This window comes from Malaclemys terrapin, chromosome 4 (assembly GCF_027887155.1).
Source record: "Malaclemys terrapin pileata isolate rMalTer1 chromosome 4, rMalTer1.hap1, whole genome shotgun sequence".
Taxonomy (NCBI): domain Eukaryota; kingdom Metazoa; phylum Chordata; order Testudines; family Emydidae; genus Malaclemys; species Malaclemys terrapin.
In genome coordinates this window covers 5,255,523-5,274,720 of record NC_071508.1, presented here as the reverse complement: position 1 = coordinate 5,274,720, position 19,198 = coordinate 5,255,523, and the positions used below count along the sequence as shown (strand labels likewise).

The following is a 19,198-nucleotide window of genomic DNA, read 5'->3' as shown; positions in this document are numbered from 1 at the left end:
GCCAGCCGATCCTTTAGTATCTAAAACTAAAGATTTATTAATAAAGGAAAAGAACAAAAAGAGAAGTTAAATGGTAAAACAGTTACATATATGGACTTTGAAGTCTTTGTTTATATCAGGTTCCTAGCAGGACTGGTGAGTTTATTGGCTTGAAAGTCCCTCTGGAGCACATTCACACAGCTTGGACAGGTCATTCAGTCCTTGTTCAGAGCTTCAGTTTTTAGCAAAGTTCCTCCAGAGGTAAGAAGCAGGACTGAAAACATGAAGAAGATGCAGCTGCCTTTTATAGTATTTTGCCATACAGCCTGTGCTTCCTTTGTTCCAAATACAAGTTGCCCAGTACATGGCTTGAAAGCCCAGTTCCTTTCATAGGCATGTCCCCGCATGCCTTGCCGAGTCATAAGGTATATGTGCCTTCTCTCAATGTGTCAATTGTATAGCTGTTGGTCCTCAATGGGCCATCAAGTAGGCTAGGCAGTGCTGATGCCAAACTGTCTGGGGGTGTCGCTCAGAAGTATAGCACAAGTTTGAAATACAGACATACCTACATATCTATAACTCATAATACAAAGGCGATACAAACACATAAATGAGATCATATCTGGCAAATGATGACATTTTTGCAGATATCTTACATGGCCTATCTGGCATAATTCATTGCCATTCTACAATATTGATATTCATAATATCCTAAAGTGTCCCCTAAATTCCATTCAGCATCACACACTCCACGTAAAATTGATGCAGAAAGGGGTGTTCCTAGACACTGCTGAATGCAGCACAAGAATTTTCCATTCTTGGTCCTATATTATTACACTTCTGGTTTACATCACAAGTATTAGTGTACAACAGAAATAATTTATCAAAATCAGGCTCTGTATATACGGCTACCTTCATTTTCTGAAAATCTTCTCATCTAATGTTACTTTAGTATAGACATTAATGCTCTCAAGGGTGTAATTACCTTGGCATTTAGCCATGACAGCAATGTGGTAGCGTGCCTCCGTTTCCCTTTCTATACAGCAGACTAGATTTATAAACAATACATCTGTTAGTCTTAAAGGTGCCACAGGACTCTCTGTTGCTTTTTATAGCTCCAGACTAACATGGCTACCCCTCTGATACTAGATTTGTAAAGGTTTCTCTGCTGTGACAAGTTTTACAATTGGTTACAGGTATCAGTTGTAACATTTCACTAGTATACAGCTCTCTGGTATACAGTGTGTTTGTAGGTATTATCCCCAATATTTTAAAAGGCTTTTTATCAAAGTCATACACATTGTACCTTTTAACCAGGGTTGACGTCAAAATCAAATACATTAGAAGGCTAAACCTTAACAGTAGCACCACATCTGTTACAAGTCCGTGTTTATAAGTATCTTGATCATACCATGGTTCTTGTCTCACTGGATCCCTTGGCTGGCCAGGTGTATCCTCAGTACTACCTGCTATGGGGCAAATCTCCCCCTCCCTTGTTAGCCAGGTAGATTGTATCAACCCAGACACTAGCTTTCAAATTCTCACCTGCTGCTAATTTCAAGGCTGACACTCATTCTTCCCCTCGGTAGGATTGGGTCCTTCCCCACCCCCACGTTCTCCTAGAAGGTTGAAAACTGAACATCCCTGCTTACAGGGATCCCTTTGCTGGCTAGGTGTGTTCCCCAACTGCAGCCCCTCTGCGCTATGAACATCTACACACTCTCCTGCATGCTTCCTTGTGGATCCACCACCAGCAACAGCTTAGAGACTGGACTCCGTTTTAAAGAGATACCAAACAAATCCCAAGTGCCTAGAGATAAGAGTTTGCCTGCTCTCCACTGCATCCTTGTAGGTTCAGTCATAAGGCTGTTCTGCTCTGAAAAACCAGTAACCCACTCTTTCCTCAGACCCTGAGGCCCAGACTGCTTACTCAGAGAATCAGCCTGGAGAACATGATGGCCCAGCCCAGCCACTTGGCTACAGGGCTGTTCAATTTCTCTAACAATTCCACCCCACAATCTGAAACCTCCTCTAGGCTAGCCACGCTGGGTCTTTCTAAAGCAAGGGGTCAGTGGATGTAGACACCTCAAAGACTTTGGCAGTTAGGAACTGAAACCAGTCTCCCAAACCAACTGTTGCTTTCTCTATATAATGGATTCACCCTGAGTTAACTCACCCAAATCACTTTTACACCCATCAGTTGCAGCAAACTGTTTGGAAAAACTACCATGAGGATTCTTCTCCCTAGGAGTTTCTCTAAGCAACAACCCAGCTTTTTTCTGCTCTACAGAAGCGTGGCTCTGTGGAGCCACAACAAACTCCTTCGGAGTTTCACTTACACCCAGAATCATCCCTGGAACATGAAGAGGATTTTCACAGAACCCCCTTTCCGGCAATCTGCTACATTCTGTGGTTAAAGCCGGGCTGGAGGCCCTCTCTTTCCCTCGGCAGCTTTCCTCAAAGGCAATATGCAGGTTACCACACACAAGCTTAGGAACACTTCCTTCCTGGGTTTCAGTTAAGTCCAGAACCACCTCTGGGAAACTGAAATATCCATTCCAATAAAACTCTTATCTAGTACCTGGTTAATGGGGAGGTGGGAGCATTTTAGGGCAGGTAGACGGTCTCCCTCCTGTGCACTGGCTGCAGGGAGAACGGTGAGGTGAGTACAGGCAGAGGTTTCCCCCCATCAAACTCAAGGGTCAGGAGTCCCCGCCCCATGGGTTCTCTGGTGTTTCGCAAGAGACAACGAGTGAGCAAAGCGCTTCTCACACTGAGTGCAGGGATAGGGTCGCTCTCCCGTGTGGATTCTCAGGTGGGTGGTGAGGCCTGACAACTGGGTGAATCTTTTCCCGCACTCAGTGCAGCAATGAGGTCTCTCCCCAGTGTGGATCCTCTGGTGGCTAGTGAGATGATGTAGACGGACAAAGCCTTTCCCACAGTCAGTGCAGCGATGGAGTTTCTCCCCCGTGTGGACTCTCTGGTGTCTAGTGAGATTTTCTAGACAACTGAATGTTTTCCCGCACTCAGCGCAGTGATGAGGGATCCCCCCACTGTGGATTCTCTGGTGTCTCCGGAGACTTTGAAGGAGACTGAAACTTTTCCCGCACTCAGTGCAGCGATGGGGTCGCTCCCCCGTGTGTATTGTCTGGTGTCTAATGAGATGTTCTTGCAGGTTGAATCTTTTCCCACACTCGTGGCACAGGAAGGGTCTCTCTCCACTGTGGATTCTCAGGTGTCTAGTAAGACTTGATGTAAGTTTGAAGCCTTTCCCACACTGGTTACAGCAATGGGGCCGCTTTTCTGAGTGGATTCTCTGGTGTCTGTTAAGGGTGGACGAATACATAAAGCACTTCCCGCACTCAGCGCAGGCATAGGGTCTCTCTCCTGAGTGGATTCTCTTGTGCATGGTCAGAGCTGATATTTGGAAGAATCTTTTTCCACACTCAGCACAGCAATATGGTCTCTCTCCAGTGTGGATTCTCTCGTGGGCAATGAGATGGGATGCCCGGTTGAATATTTTCCCACACTCAGAACAGGGATGGGCTCTCTCCTTTCTGTGGATTTTCCCATGGGCTTTGAATGCCTTCTTTCTCCTGAAGCTCTCCCCACATTCGCTACAGTGATACAATTTATGTCTCCTATGAACCGTCCAGTGGTGGCTTATCAAGTCTCTCTGCACCTTGAATGTTTCCCTGCACACACGGCAGGTATATAGGGTCTTTCTGGGCTCAGATTGTCCCTCTGCAGGAGGCTTTAGATGTGACCTGGATCTCCTCTGATGGCTTTTTGGGGTTGTTGGCTCCTTCCTGGTCAGGTTCTTCCTCTGCCTTTGTGGCTTGCACTGTCTCTTCTGGTGCCTTCCCTGCTCAGATTTCTTGGAATGGTTCTTCCCTGATGTCCTTGGGAAAGGCCTGAGTGGCTCCAGGTTACCAGGCTCTTCCTCAGGAGTCTGCCCCTCAGCTCCGTTCAAGTTCCTCACCCCTGCTCGGTGGCAAAGAGAATCCAGATGTTATTTCTTGTGCTGCTCACAAAGGGAGGCCACTAGTATTCCCAGCAGGGGGATGTGCCTGAGTCAGCCCCACGTCCCTCCCCTCAGAGCAGGGCTGGCCCTCGACACTTGACTGCAAGAGGCCAAACTCCCAGGGGCCCCAGTGCTGGGGAAGGAGGAGAAGGTCAGTGTTGTAATAGGCCCTGATAATAGCCCCCCAAAGTCAATGAACGTGAGAACCAGCCCCCACGATTCTCTCCCTACTCTGAGGCCCATCTCAGTGAGGAGAACAGCATCACCATACACCAGCATTGATACCCCTCTCCCAAGGGACACACACGGAACACTCACACTGTGATGGATCCCAACACCTCCATGTTCTATGGAAAATGGGGGAGGGGGAGAGACTGAGGGAATCTGCGTAAGGGGAGAGATGGAGTTTCTAGGGGGATGTCAGGGTGAGGAGCTGTAGAACTTCTCATGTTTGGGCCTCAATCCCTATTGTAATGCTCTGTGAGAGGAGAGTTTGCTGCTGATGGATGATTCATGAAATGAGCTCTCTGGCTCCCACTGGTGGAAAGGGCAGAGCTGGTTCCCTACCTGCTCCAGGGGTAGAGCTTTGTGTGAGGAAGAAGCCCAAGGAGCTTTCAATTGCTGGCCAGTCCCAGGTCTCTTCTACATCTGGAAAATCTGCACCAAGACAAAAGGTCTTTGGTTGACAACACATGGACCGAATGAATATCACTGAGAGAAGCCCTTTCCTCAACACCATAAATGATGCATAAAATGGAGGCTTGATTTTCAATTTGTATGGTGGTAGCACAACTGAGTTTGCGGTTGCACAGCACCAGGTGCTGCACAGAGAGATCGTCCTGATGTTGAAGAGCTTATATACTAAATACACAAAGGGAGGGAGAGAGCCTGAGCCAAAGGAGTAACTTGCTGTTGTAATAATTGGGCCCACAAATTTACCCTAATTGGCCGTTTAATTGTAACAACTGTGAGAAAGTTTATAAGTGTTACAATATCCTACAACACTAAATGTCGATGGGAAAAGGTGCAGAATATAAACAAGATGACGGAATTAGTCTAAACAAAAAAGGCCTATAATGCAATTCAAGGCCAGTGTTAAAATTATGGCTGGTAAACAAGACAAGTGTGGAACTGGAAATTAATGAACCAAAATGAATGTCAGAATTTAGGCCTAAATGGAGGAAAACTCAATGAGGGGCTGGGCTATTTTGCCCCTTACTTCCTTTTGGGGGGGTTTCAAAAGAAAACACTTTGGGGGGGGGGAAATAAAGGAGGGGAACTGAATGCAACCCTCGAAAGCAGCAGCAACAGCAGATGTGTGTAAAAAACTGTTACAGCGAGCGATACCATCCTGCTGCCACCCTGAACTTCTCTTGGGACCCCAGATCATCTTCATCCTTATCCTAAGAAACGTCCTAACAAGACTGGACCAGAGAGAGGGAGCCAGAGAATACAGCCACCGTTACCAGTTCTGGCTAACTCCCCAAAATCACGTGGAATGTGAGACTTTGACCCCTACCTCCTCAAGCACCGTGAGTTCTTTTCGTTCCCCAACTTATTTCTTCTCTTTCCTATTCTTCTCCCTTGGCTCTATATTAAATAAGAGTCTGGCTTAGCTGGCCAAAACTGTCATAGTTTGCAACCTCGCTGTAAGCCTGTGATCAAAGAGGCAGCCAAAAGCACTGCCCAGAACAGCCCAATGCTGGTACACGTTTGCCAGGTAGGCCTCTAATTGGCTGATCAGACCATCCTGGGGAGTAATAAGGAAATCCCTTATTAATATCGAGAGCCCAAAAAAACGATGGAACCATGTTGGGCCTGAACTGGGAAGGGAGATTCCCAAGTGCTGCTCGGTCAATGATTCAGACAGCCAGGGAGGGGGTACAAACACTCTGGTGGACGGGATTAGAATTCAATATGATCTTGACAAAGTGGAGAATTGGTCTGAAATCAGCAAGATGAAATTCAAGAAACACAAGTACAAAGTAGTTCGCTTAGGAAGGAAAAATCAGATGCACAGTAGAAAATGGGGAATAACTGGCTTGGCAGCAGTGCAGCAGAAAAGAATGTGGTGGTTACGGTGGATCATGAATTGAATGAGAGCTGACAATGTGATATTATTGCAAAAAAGCCGAACAATATGAGACTAAAAGACTAACATTCTGGGATGTATTGTCACTTTGGCCACAATGTATCAGGATTCCAGCTGCCTTCAGGTTACTCATTTGATCCCGCCACATCACTTTAACTCCTTCCTCACCTGGGCGGGTGCCTCTCAGGATGTCCCCATCTTCATCTTCTGTGGGACCCTGGACACACAGCTCTTCCCCTCGCTCTATGCTGGAGATCACCACTGGCTTGGGGGTTTGGATTCCTGCTTAGAGAAAAGCATCACCGTCCATTAGATCTAAGCTAAGCACTTCTAGCCACGGAACTGCTGCACTTTGCGCAGCTCCATATGCAATGTGGCAATTAGGCAATGAGCTGATCTACATATTTGCATTTGTTTTCTATGGAAACATGAACTGCAGCTTATGGTCAGTACTGCCTGCACATGGCAGTGGCAGGAGCACTTGTGGAAAGGGGAGCTGGAGAGGACTGCAGTGTCTGAGGGGATTGGGTGGGGAACAGATGTGGCACATGGTGTATATTTCTCCTTGGCCTAGGAGAGTTATTCTACTATGGCCCAGCATCCCCCTCCCTCCTGTGGATATGTTTACATAGGAATTAAACAGCTGTAGCTGGCCTGGGTCAGATGTCTTGGGCTTGAGGGGCTCGGGCTGTGGGACTGTAAAATTGCTGAGTGGATATCTGGGGGGAGGGTCGCAGAGCCCAGGCTCCAGCCCGAGCCTGAACATCTACACTGCAATTTTTAGCCCCACAACCTGACCCCCACGTCCTGAGTCAACTGACCCAGGCCAGCCATGGCCGTGCCGTGGGTCGTTTATTCCAGCATAGATGAACCCAGTCTGTCTTTCACCTTAACTGTGGTGTTGGCTGGCCTTTCACCCTGTAGGCCTGCAGAAAACACAACCCAATGCTCACATGCTGTCTGGGGAACTACAGGAGCCAGAATTCTCTTGCCTTAAACTGTGGAGCCCTAGTGACCATGGGTGAAAGTGCGTCCTCTTCAAGCTATGCAGTGTAGTTGTAGCTATATCAGTCCAAGGATATTAGAGAGACCAGGTGGGTGAGGTAATATCTTTTATTGGACCAACTTCTTTCCCAGCCCTGAAGAAGAGCTCTGTGTGGCTCAAAAGCTTCTCACACTCACCTTGTCTCACCATGAAAGAGCTGCTCTGCTCCATTAAACATGTCTCTATCCCTCCACACCCATGCGCCCCTCCTTCCAACCCCACAGACATCTCTCCACCCAACCACTCATACCAATGCTCCATCTCAGTTACTGTGTCTCTGTGCAGCACCCAGTGCACTGGGGCCCTGATCTCACAGACACAGCTCCTCACCTAACGAGACCAGAGTCTGGTAATTTTCCCACATGACGTGTCTGTAAAGTTGCCTTTGCTCCTTGCCCAGCAGCGCCCACTCCGCTGGGGAGAAATACATGGCCACATCCTCAAACGTCACCGACATCTGAAAGGACAAACAACCCAACTCAGCATGGCAAAGTTAAAAACAGTGGTAGAGGAATAGCTGTAGCAGGTGATGCGGATGTACAAGTGGTCCACACAACTGGGAGGGCCCAGGGAGGCTTGAAAGTTCGTACCATTATTATGGGTTCAGGTTTGCCGCAATGTGGAAAAAGTAATGGACAGTGTTTTCCTGTGATTTTTTTTCTGTCTGTGACTCACCCCACAGTGGGCCCGCCCCCCTGCTCTGAGTGTTGTATCCTGGCACAAAGAGTTGCACCACTGCTGAGGGTTAGTCTGCCTGACCCTCTGTCATGATGGAGCAGGCAGGTCAAACTTCAGTGAGTGTTGCTGCGACCCAGAGCAACTGGGTCACAGCCCCACTTACATTTAGCCTGCACATCCGACCCTCTGTCACCATGCTGGAGGGCTGGGCAGACCAAACCTGGGCAGCACTGCAACCTCACATGCCACAATGTAATGCCCAGAACAGGGAACTGGGCCCAGCTCCTCAAGACTCTGCTGGAGCCACTGCTGCGGGGTGAGAGTGGGGATCCGGACTCAGCTGTACAAAATACACGAACTGCTTGAGCTGCACTGTGGGGTGAGTACAGGGTGGCTTCGCTCTCCAGTCGCTCCCTTCCTGGGCTTTCCCATCTGCATTGGGCAGGAATTAGGGTTACACTGTTGTAGCCTTGTCGGTCCCAGGATATTAGAGAGACAAGGGGGTGGAGATAATATCTCTTACCGGACCAACTTCTGTTGGTGAAAGAGAGAAGTGCCTGAGCTACGCAGAGCAGGGACCTAGAGCCAGGCTCCAGCCTGAGTCCAAATGTCTGCACCGCAATTAAACAGCCCATGAGCCCCTGGGCCCCATGTACCAGTGTCAGCTGGCACAGCCCGGCTGCAGATTTTGAGTTGCCATCTAGACAGACCCTGGGCGCCCCAGCCAGAGAGCTGTGCCCCAAGCAGTAGCAGCCCAGGCTTTCAGCTCCGGGGGGCTCTGGTTGAATCCCAACACGCTGCCCGATGGGGCAGTCGGACAAGGAACCTCCCTCCCCCGCGGTCCCCAGGGACTCCGTTCAGCCTCCCCCAGCGCCTCCCATTGCCAGTGTGTGCAGCGGCCCCAGCCTGGCCCCGACCCCGCTCTCCCGAGCAGGCTGCTCACAGCCCCAGCAGCACAGGCCAGAGGACCTGTCAGCCAGGACCTGCCCCCCCAGCCCCGGCCGGTGCCTGCGCTGCGGGAAGGGGGAAGGACCCGGCAGCCCCCGGAGCACCGCCCCGGGGAAGGGGCCCGCCCGCCCCCAGCAGCGAGCAGGAGGGTCGGTCGGGCTGTCGCGGGCTGGGGCGCGGACCCTGCCGGGCTCCGACCGCTGCACAAACCGGCCCCCGGGGGGGTCTCTCCGGTCCCAGCAGCTCCCTCCCCAGGCGGCGATTTCCCGCCCCGGGCCCCGCTCACCGCGCCGGGCGCTGGGGCTGCAGCCTGCAGAGGGGGCTCGCTCCGCACGCGCAGCTCGGGCCGGGCTCGGCCCCTGCCCGCCCCCCCGCAGCAATTGCTGGGCGTGTCTAGGCTGTGGAGGACTCGGAGCTCTGTGGCTTTAACCCTTAAGCAGCTCGCTCGGGGAAGCGAGTTGCAGAGGGAGCCACTAGGGGAGACGAGGTGAAGTCGGTTCCCGGTTTGTTGGTGGCTCCCGGTCCCTCCCCTCCCTGCTGCAAGGGCGGGTATTGGAACAATGTTATAGGGGGGGCTGGACACCCTGTGTAGGATGGAAACCACTTCAAACCAGGGATGCTGCCGCTCCTGCCCCCCAGCGCCCTGAGTTCCAGCCCCCCCTTCACAGAACATTTCTTAGTAATTCATCGGGGTGAGAGACCCCCTCTTCAAACATTTCATCAATCAATATGGAGTGAGATTCATAACAGTGTCTATTAGTAAATTAATACATTATTTAATAATTGTTCAAACCTGGATCCGGGATCAGAGTGGCTGTAAGTGCCATTGTGGTGAGACAAGAATATACCGTACCCGGAGCTGAAATTCCCTCTCTGGGCTACACGCTGCCAAATATCATACCCCCATTTTGTATCTATTTGACAGTAGCCATACCACATGCATGGGGGGGGGGGGGGGGGGGAATCAACCAAAAGCAACGGTCAACCAAATGGTTACAGATCCAGAGGTAATGTTTTCACAGAAATTATATGGACAGTTACAGTTTAAGAAATCTATAGATATATAAAATCATGAGTGATGTGGAGAAAGTAGATAAGGAAAAGTTATTTACTTATTCCCATAATACAAGAACTAGGGGTCACCAAATGAAATTAATGGGCAGCAGGTTTTAAACAAATAAAAGGAAGTTCTTCTTCACACAGCACACAGTCAACTTGTGGAACTCCTTACCTGAGGAGGTTGTGAAGGCTAGGACTATAACAGCATTTAAAAGAGAACTGGATAAATTCATGGTGATTAAGTCCGTTAATGGCTATTAGCCAGGATGGGTAAGGAATGGTGTCCCTAGTCTCTGTTTGTCAGAGGGTGGAGATGGCCGCATGCAAGCTGAATTCTGTTGCCCGGACCTGCGTCTGTGATCTCTAACACCAAAGCCGCAGGCACTCAATATTAAGATGCAAAATGTGACCTTGTACTGAAATCACATGTGCTATGTAATATGAATAGTGTTGTTCACCGTGAAAGAGTATAAGCATTGTTCTGTAAAATGTATCTTTTTTAATACTTCTCTCCCTTTTTTCCCTCCCTTCCACAGCTGCAAATTTTTCAAGCCTCCCTCCTCCATCCCGAAGGCTATCTCAGATAAGGCAGCAAAAAAAAAGGACACGAGACGAACTGTTCTCTGAAATCATGGAATCGACCCGCAATGAAAGAGCTCATCTGAATGAGTGGAAGGACACGGTATCAAAGTACAGGAAAGATGCCAGTGAACGTGAGGACAGGAGGGACCTACGTGAGGACAGAAGGGACCAACGTGAGGAAAGGAGAGACGCTCAAGATGAGAGGTGGCAGTAGGAAGATCAGAGGAGGCAGGATGCAAAGCTGGGGCTGCTGCATGAGCAAATGGACATGCTCCAGCATCTGGTGGAGCTTCAGGAATGGCAGCGGGATCACAGACTGCCGTTGCAGCGCCTGTATAACTACCCTTCCCCCTCACCATGTTCCATAGCCTCCTCACCCAGACGTGTAGGAACGTGGGGGGGGGGGAAAGGCTCCGTGCACCCTCCCACTCCACCCCAGTGGACAGCCCAAGCAAAAGGCTGTCATTATTTTCAACTTTTTTAGTGGCCTTTTCCTTCCCTCCTATCCTCCTCCCAAATCCCATCTGGGCTACCTTGTCAGTTCTCTCCTTCTTTTGATAATCAATTAATAAAGAATACATGATTTTTAAACGATAGTGACTTTATTTCCTTTGAAAGCAAGCTGTGATCGAAGGGGGAGGGTGGGTTGCTTACAGAGAATGAGTCAGTCAAGGGGGTGGGTTTTCATCAAGGAGAAACAAACAGAACTTTCACACCATAGCCTGGCCAGTCATGAAACTGGTTTTCAAAGCTTCTCTGATGCGCAGCGCTTCCTGGTGTGCTCTTCTAATCTCCCTGGTGTCTGGCTGCACGTAATCAGTGGCCAGGCAATTTGCCTCAGCCTCCCACCGCGCCATAAAGGTTTCCCCCTTACTCTCACAGAGATTGTGGAGCAAGGAGCAATAACAATGGGAATATTGGTTTGGCTCAGGTCTGAGCGAGTCAGTAACATGCGCCAGCGACTCTTTAAACGTCCAAATGCACATTCTACCACCATTCTACACTTGCTCAGCCTGTAGTTGAACAGCTCCTGACTCCTGTCCAGGCTGCCTGTGTATGGCTTCATGAGCCATGGCATTAAGGGGTAGGCTGGGTCCCCAAGGATAACTATAGGCATTTCAACATCCTCAACGGTTATTTTCTGGTCTGGGAAGTAAATCCTTGCTGCAGCCATTTAAACAGAGTAGTGTTCCTGAAGACGCGAGCGTCATGAACCCTTCCCAGCCATCCCACGTTGATGTTGGTGAAATGTCCCTTGTGATCCACCAGTGCTTGCAGCACCATTGAAAAGTACTCCTTGGGGTTTATGTCCTGGCTGCCCTGGTGCTCCGGTGCCAAGATAGGGATATGGGTTCCATCTATTGCCCCACCACAGTTAGGGAATCCCATTGCAGCAAAGCCATCCACTATGACCTGCACATTTCCCAGAGTCACCTTTGGTAGCAGCAGCTCAGTGATTACTTTGGCTACTTGCATCACAGCAGCCCCCACAGTAGATTTGCCCACTCCAAATTGATTCCCGACTGACTGGTAGCTGTCTGGCGTTGCAAGCTTCCACAGGGCTATCGCCACTCGCTTCCCAACTGTGAGGGCTGCTCTCATCTTGGTATTCTGGCACTTCAGGGCAGGGGAAAGCAAATCACAAAGTTCCATGAAAGTGTCCTTATGCATGTGAAAGTTTCACAGCCACTGGGAATCATCCCAGACCTGCAACACTATGCGGTCCCACCAGTCTGTGCTTGTTTCCCGGGCCCAGAATCGGTGTTCCACGGCTAGAACCTACCCCATTAACATGATCTCCAAAGTGCCAGGGCCCGCGGTTTGAGAGAATTCTGTGTCCGTGTCCTCATCACTCTTGTCGCCGCACTGCCGTCGCCGCCTCCTCCTCACCTGGTTTTTCAGGTCCTGGTTCAGCATAAACTCCACGAGAACGCGCGAGGTATTTACAATGTTCACGACTGCTGTCTTGAGCTAAGTGGGCTCCATGCTTGCCGTGGTATGGCGTCTGCAGTGTTCACCCAGGAAAAAAGGCGCGAAACGGTTGCTTTCATGGAGGGAGGGGCGAGGCTGTACCCAAAACCACCAGCGACAATGTTTTTTGCCCCATCAGGCATTGGGATCTCAACCCAGAATTCCAATGGGTGGGGGAGACTGCGGGAACTATGGGATAGCTACCCACAGTGCAACACTCCGGAAGTCGACACTAGCCCTGGTACATGGATGCACACTGCCAAATTAATGTGCTTAGTGTGGCCGGATGCACTTGACTTTACACAATCGGTTGCCCAAAATCGAATTCTGTAAATTCGGAGTAATCCCGTAGTGTAGACATATCCTTAGTCTAAGAACATTCATGGGGAGAAAATACCAGGTACTAAAGGGCTCTTTTTATTGTAGTGGAGAAAGGCATAAGAAGAACCAATGGCTGGAAGTTAAAGCCAGACACATTCAAATTAGAAACAAAGCACATATTTTTTAGCAAAGAGGCTGATTAACTTTTAGAACAAACTACCAGGGGAAGTGGTAGATTTTCCATCTTTTGATATTTTCAAATCCAGACTGAATGGTCAAAGAGGTAAGTAGATGAACCATTCGATAATAGTGTCTATAATGTATTTAAATGTAACATCCTTGTAGGGGGAGAAATACCAAAACCCCACTGTGGTAACATGTAACTTTAAAAAGGGGAACTACAAAAAAATGAGGACTCTTGTTAGATGGCAATTAAAAGGAGCTGTCACAAGGGTTGAAGGCCTGCAAACAGCCTGGGGACTATTTACAAACACCATAACAGAGGCTCAGATTAAATGTATCCCCCAAACCAGAAAAGACAATAAGACCAAAAGAATGCCACCATGGCTCCACAGCAGAGTAATGGAGGTGATTAGAGGCAAAACAAACGAACAACCCCTCCCAAAAAAAAAAAAAACAAAGTAAAACCTTTAAAATTTGGAAGTCAAAACCTAGTGAGGATAACAGGAAGGAGGACAAATGCTGGCAGGTAAAGTGTCAGAGTATAATTAGGCAGGCCAAGAAATAATTTGAGAAGCAAATTTGCTAAAGATGCAAAAACTACCAATAAGCATTTTTTTTACATTTGTCAGAAACAGGAAGCCTGTGGAATAGCCAGTGGGCCACTAGATAACAAAGGTGGTAAAGGAGCACTCCAGGAAGACAAGGCCACTGCAGAGAAGCTAAATGAATTCTTTGCATCGGTATTCACTGTGCAGGATATGGGGGAGATACCCCAAAAGAACAGCTCTGATGTGGGTGACAGATCTGAAGTACTGTCCCACCCTGATGTGTCAATAGAAGAGGTTTTAGAACAATCTGATAAGTTAAACAGTAATAGGGGGTAGCCGTGTTAGTCTGTATCTACAGAAACAACAAAGAGTCTGGTGGCACCTTAAAGACTAACAGATTTATAAATAATAAATAAATCTGTTAGTCTTTAAGGTGCCACCAGACTCTTTGTTGTTTAAACAGTAATAAGGCACCACCAGGACCAGTTGGTATTCCCCTAAGAATTCTGAAGGAACTCAAATATGAAATTGCAGAACTACTATCTGTAGTATGTAACCTATCGCTGAAACAAGCCCAGTGGTGCTGGAACACTTTTTATAGTGGTGGGGCGGAAAGTCAGCTAAGGAAACTCTGAAACCTGTAAACCATGTGTGTTCCAATGCAATGTGAAAAAGTGCAATTCCTGCTCCCACCACAGGGGTGCAGCATAGCTCCGGGATTCTCAAGAATTGAAAAATAATGCCAGGTTTGTTCTGATCACACCAGCAAACTTTTCACAGTGAAACGTGGGGGTGCTGGAGCTGAGCCCAAAGCAGGCTGTGTAGAGTTACAGAGGGAGCTCACAAAACTGAGTGGCTGAGCAACAAAAATGGGAGGTGACATTCATTGTTGATAAGTGCTAAATAATGCAAATGAGAAAAAATAATCCCAACTACATCTACATAACGATGGGGTCTCAATTAGCTGTTCCACTCAAGTAAGAGATCTTGGAGTCGTCGTGGATAGTTCTCTGAAACTGCAGTCCAAAATCATACCCGAATGTTAGGAACTATTAGGAAAGGGATAGAAATTAAGACAAAAAATATCCTAATGCCACTATATAAATCCATGGTGCTCCCAGGCCTTGACTACGGTATCTCGTTCTGGTCGCCCCATCTCAAAAAGGAGATAGCGGACCTGGCAAAGTTTCAGAGAAGGGTAATAAAGATGATCAAAGCGATGGAACAGCTTCCCTATGAGGAGAGACTAAAAAGATTAGGACTGTTCAACTTAGAAAAGAGACGACTAAGGGAGGACATGATAGAGATCTATAAAATTATAACCGGTGTGGAAAAAGTGAATATAAAAGTGTTATTTGCCCTTTCCCACGGTATAAAAACCAGAGGCTCCCAAAGAAATTAATAGCAGCAGGTTTAATACAAACAAAAGGACGTATTTTTTCACACAACACACAGATAACCTTTGGAACTCATTGCCATAGGATGTTCTGATGGCCGAAAGTAAACTGCATTAAAAAACAAACTAGATCAGTTCATGGAGGATAGGTCCATCAATGGCTATTAGCCAAGATGGTCAGGGATGTAATCCCATGCTCAGGGTGACAATAGATCTCTGACTGCTAGAAGCTGGGAGGGGACTGGGTGGATATCTCCAGAATTGCCCTGTTCTATACACTCTCTCCCTGAAGCTGTCCTGGCTGGTTACCGTGCTGACACCAATCAAATGAGACAGCACTAGGAGCACCACAATGGCCAAAATTTTAAGGCCATTCTGACCAACCAATCTGACCTCCCACATAACTCAGGCCAGAGAATCTCACCCAGTGATTCATCCATCCTGACTGGTAGGTAACTCCTGGTTTAACTTATTCATATTAACTGAACTGCTCTATGAACTTGGGCAATGTTGTATTAATTCAGGTAGAGTGTCTGAGTCCAAGGAGTCAATGGTATTAACATAAGCCTTCACTGGCCGACATTAAGCACTGCTAAATAAGGTTTGGCATTTAGTATGTGGAGATCTCAGCCTGCTTAGTACCATGGCAAACACCATCAAAAATTCTTTCTAACATTTTATTAGAGATACAGAAAAAGAAGGAAAAATAGCCTTTGAAATGTGAAATATTAAATAAGGCTCCTATTTGAACAATGTCTCTTGCTCCCTTTCCCTTTAGCTGGAGAGAGTCTTTAGAAAGAACCCCCCTGTTTAACCAGCTTTTAGATGGTATTAGAGATGGTAAAAACTGTCCTTTTGGGGAAAAGAGAAGCAGTTAGTTGAAATGTTGTTGCTGTTGTTATTAAAGTCCAATCCTGTTTCCTAGGAGCCGAAACAAGACAAACCCACACAAGAGGGAAGAGCAAAGAACAGCAAAGATAGAACATGCGACTTCGGTCTCTGGCTGACTCTTACTTGCAGCCTCAGCAGCTGGAGAAACACAGGCCTGGCACATGGTCTGATCAGCCCCACACTAGCAAACGTGTACCAGCGTTAGGCTGTTCTGGGCAGTGCTTTTGGCTGCCTCTGTGATCACAGGCTTACAGCAATGTTGCAAACTATGACAGTTTGTCCAGCTAAGACAGACTTTTATTAAAGAGAAAGTAGAAGGAGAGGGACAGGGCAGAGAAGAAATAAGGTAGGGAAGGAAAAACACAGAGAGAGAGGGCATGTGAGAAAGTCTCACATTCCCCGTTGTTTTGGGGCTTTAGCCAGTGCTGGTAAAGGTGTCAGTATCCTCTGGCTCCCTCTCTGTGGCCTGCTCCGATTAGGAAATTTCTTAGCGGTTAAGATGAAGAAGATCTGGGGTCTCAAGTGAGGGGGGAGGTCGCAGGGAGGGGTCTGTGCGAAGGGGGGGCAGGGAGCTGGCGGTATGGAGGGGGTCTCTGCCGGTGGGGGCAGGGAGCGGTGGGGCGGAGCAGGGAGCTGGGGACATGGAGGGGTCTGTGCGGGGGGGCAGGGAGCTGGGGGTCTGTGTGGGGGAGGGCTGGGGGCAGGGAGGGGTCTGTGCTGTGTGGGGCAGGCCCAGTTCCACAAATGCAGGAGCCTAAACCCCTGAATGAGTCTTGGCCTAGCCTCATACTTTCCCTGTTAACTCTCCCAAACATTTCATACACCTAAGGCCAGATCTACACCACGAACTTATGTTAACTCAAGTTACGTCAGCATAGAATCACCACAATATGTCACTTGTGTGCATGCTGACTAGACTGCCGTGTATCCCATATGTAAATTACACATCATTTTTGCACCTAAATCCCACAAACCTGCGTGGCCCCCCCCTCGCTGTCTGCTATCTCTGACAGACGCACGGAGCCTGCACTGCTTTGCACTGTTGGTGTGAAATTTGCAAGGTCAGGGTGCAAAATCCTGCCATATTTGCAAAGCTGCAAGGATAGACGCGGGGGAGGAGATGCTGTTGGTGTGCAGCACAGATCGCTGTGGGACATAGTGACAACCAATTCAAACTTGTAGGTGGCACTCGCAGAGCGGCTGCAGATGGTGGAATAGCCGTTCTGGACCTGAGAAACAAGCTCCAGTTGGTGCAGTTTGGTGGGGTGGCAGCATGATGCAGGTTTGGGATGACGAGCGGCAACTGCAGAACTTTTGGAGGCGCAGATTCCTGGATCTGTGCCAAACTTGCCAAAATGAGCCCTGGGCTGACAGTGGAGAAGGGATTCTAGCTTGCACTGTGGAAACTTGCAACACTAGATTGCTACCAGTCACTCAGAGCAGTGGTCTCTCTGCTACATACAAGTGGAGCAGATTTCTTTATTCTGAGTAGTTAACCCGTATTGTTAGGGCCCATTCCACGGTAAATGGCCTGTTCACACCTCTCCAATCATAGGACAACAAGGCAGTGTGAGTGGGCTGCAAACGGGTTTGTCTCTTACAACTTTCTTAAATTACCACAGCAGTGTTTCTGAGTTGATGAGGCCATAGACCCAAAGGGGATGTTTTCAACTCATAACTCTGTGATGTTGTGTGTCTGCACATGAGCGGAATGCAGGGCAATCAATACCCCAGAAACAGCCAGAAGCTGGGGGGGGGGGGGGGCGGGAGTTACTAGCCAGGCCCCTCTCTCTTTTTTTTTTTCTTTCTTTTCTTTGTCTTTGCAGAGACAGTTTCTGTTGTGGGCGATCCCTCTGGCAGGTCATTCCCTGTGTATTCACCTGATAGCTGAGCCAATCAGGTCTCAAGGGGGGAAATGTTCTAAATAAGTCACCTTAACAGAGCCATGTCCCATTCATGGCTCTTCTTCCCTGCAGGAGCAAGTAGGTGTCTGGTGTGAGAGCTGCACTTGGTGACAACAGGGAGGTATTTTGAAAAGGAGGAGGAGCTGGTGCTGTTAACAACAACTGAAGAAGCCAGGTGTGTACAGTAGATATGCCCACATTATAGAGATATGGGCCTTTTCCTCACTGCCAAACAAGTTTGATTTTTTGTTGTTGTTGCCACCTTGCAGTAACAAGGGGGTTTGAGCCATTCTGAAGTAACAGCACAATGAGGACAAGGCACTGGCCTTTTAGCAGCGAGGGAAAAGGCTCCAGAGAACGTCTTTACAATAAGATCACAGAGCAATGCGCTGACGTGCGTGTGCCATGGGACAGAAGGGTCATTTTTGTGCTGAAACCTTGTTGCTCAGTCTGTGTAACAGTGACACAAAGGGAGGTGGGGGGGGTCTGTATAAAGCACCGTGGTAGGTTTTCTGCTGAGTAGCTTGTTTTCAAAAGGAGATGGGTAAGTATTTCAAATGCTATTTCCAGTGGCTTATACTATTTTCAGTATTTTGTGGGCATTCGGTGTTTCTTTACTAATACGCTGTGTGACCGACTCGGCAGTGGAAAGGGGCTAATAAAGAACTACTCAGACTTTCATTCAGGGTTTTACAGACAATAGTCCTGAAGTTCAACTCTGTAGAACGCTTCCTAAAAAGTCCTGAAAACACAGACATGTGGGCTGGGTCCTCTCTGCTCCCCAAACTTGTGTTTTATCAGCTGTTTCTAGCAGGTATTGTGATTAGCTTTATGACAAGCTGCCTAGGCAAGATCAAGTATCACTTACGATTTGTGAGCTATACGCATCATGGACATCAGGTTAGTTTTACTAGGAGATAACACAGGGCTGGTGAACCCATCCAAGAGTGCACCTTCTGACCTTCCTTACTTGTGGTAAACACCTCAATGTCTCCACTTCTCATTCTCCAGTGAGGTAATAACTATCCTACCATGACCACTTACTCTTCAGCACTTTGCAGCCTTCAATAGAAGTCATACCACCCGAAGATTTTGGGTCTCCTGGCTGAGTGCATGATAGTCAAGGACTTTCACAAAAACTCTCAAGTCACTTTGGGCTTTTAAAATGTTTGTTCATGCCTGTGATCATCCTGATACTGAAATGGGTATGTTATATGGGTTTCTTTATTTCAGATTCTTCAGAATTATAGAAAACTCTTTTTTTTCCCCAAAAAAAGCTGTATTGGGCAAAAAATTCACTGTAATAAACATCAGTATGGCAGGTAAGGAGAGAGTTTCCTTTCCATACATAGTTTGTTGTTTTATGAATATATTATACAGTATCTTCAAACGCCCCTGTTTGTGCTATTTTTTGAAATTCACATTTTAGTGCTGTTACATTTCCTGTCCTGAGTGACTATGTGTCATGGAGTCACCGGGGCGATGCTCTGGAACTACTCAATATGAAGCCAGTCAGGACTCTGGGGAAGCCTCCTCTCTCTGAGCAGACTGTCTCCAGGGCAAGAACCTTACACAGC

General features: G+C 48.1%; 1 protein-coding gene across 1 annotated transcript; it reads right to left on the bottom strand.

Annotated features, from left to right (window-relative positions):
- Nucleotides 1–12: 12 nt before the first annotated feature.
- Nucleotides 13–9,118, bottom strand: LOC128836875 (zinc finger protein OZF-like). The gene is made up of 5 exons (XM_054027562.1): nucleotides 9,053–9,118; nucleotides 7,471–7,597; nucleotides 6,264–6,377; nucleotides 4,571–4,660; nucleotides 13–3,963 (listed from the first exon to the last, which is right to left on the bottom strand). Exons 2-5 carry the CDS (start codon nucleotides 7,595–7,597, stop codon nucleotides 2,675–2,677), a joined length of 1,620 nt encoding a protein of 539 aa, XP_053883537.1. The 5' UTR covers nucleotides 9,053–9,118; the 3' UTR covers nucleotides 13–2,674.
- Between the last annotated feature and the right edge of the window lie 10,080 nt (nucleotides 9,119–19,198).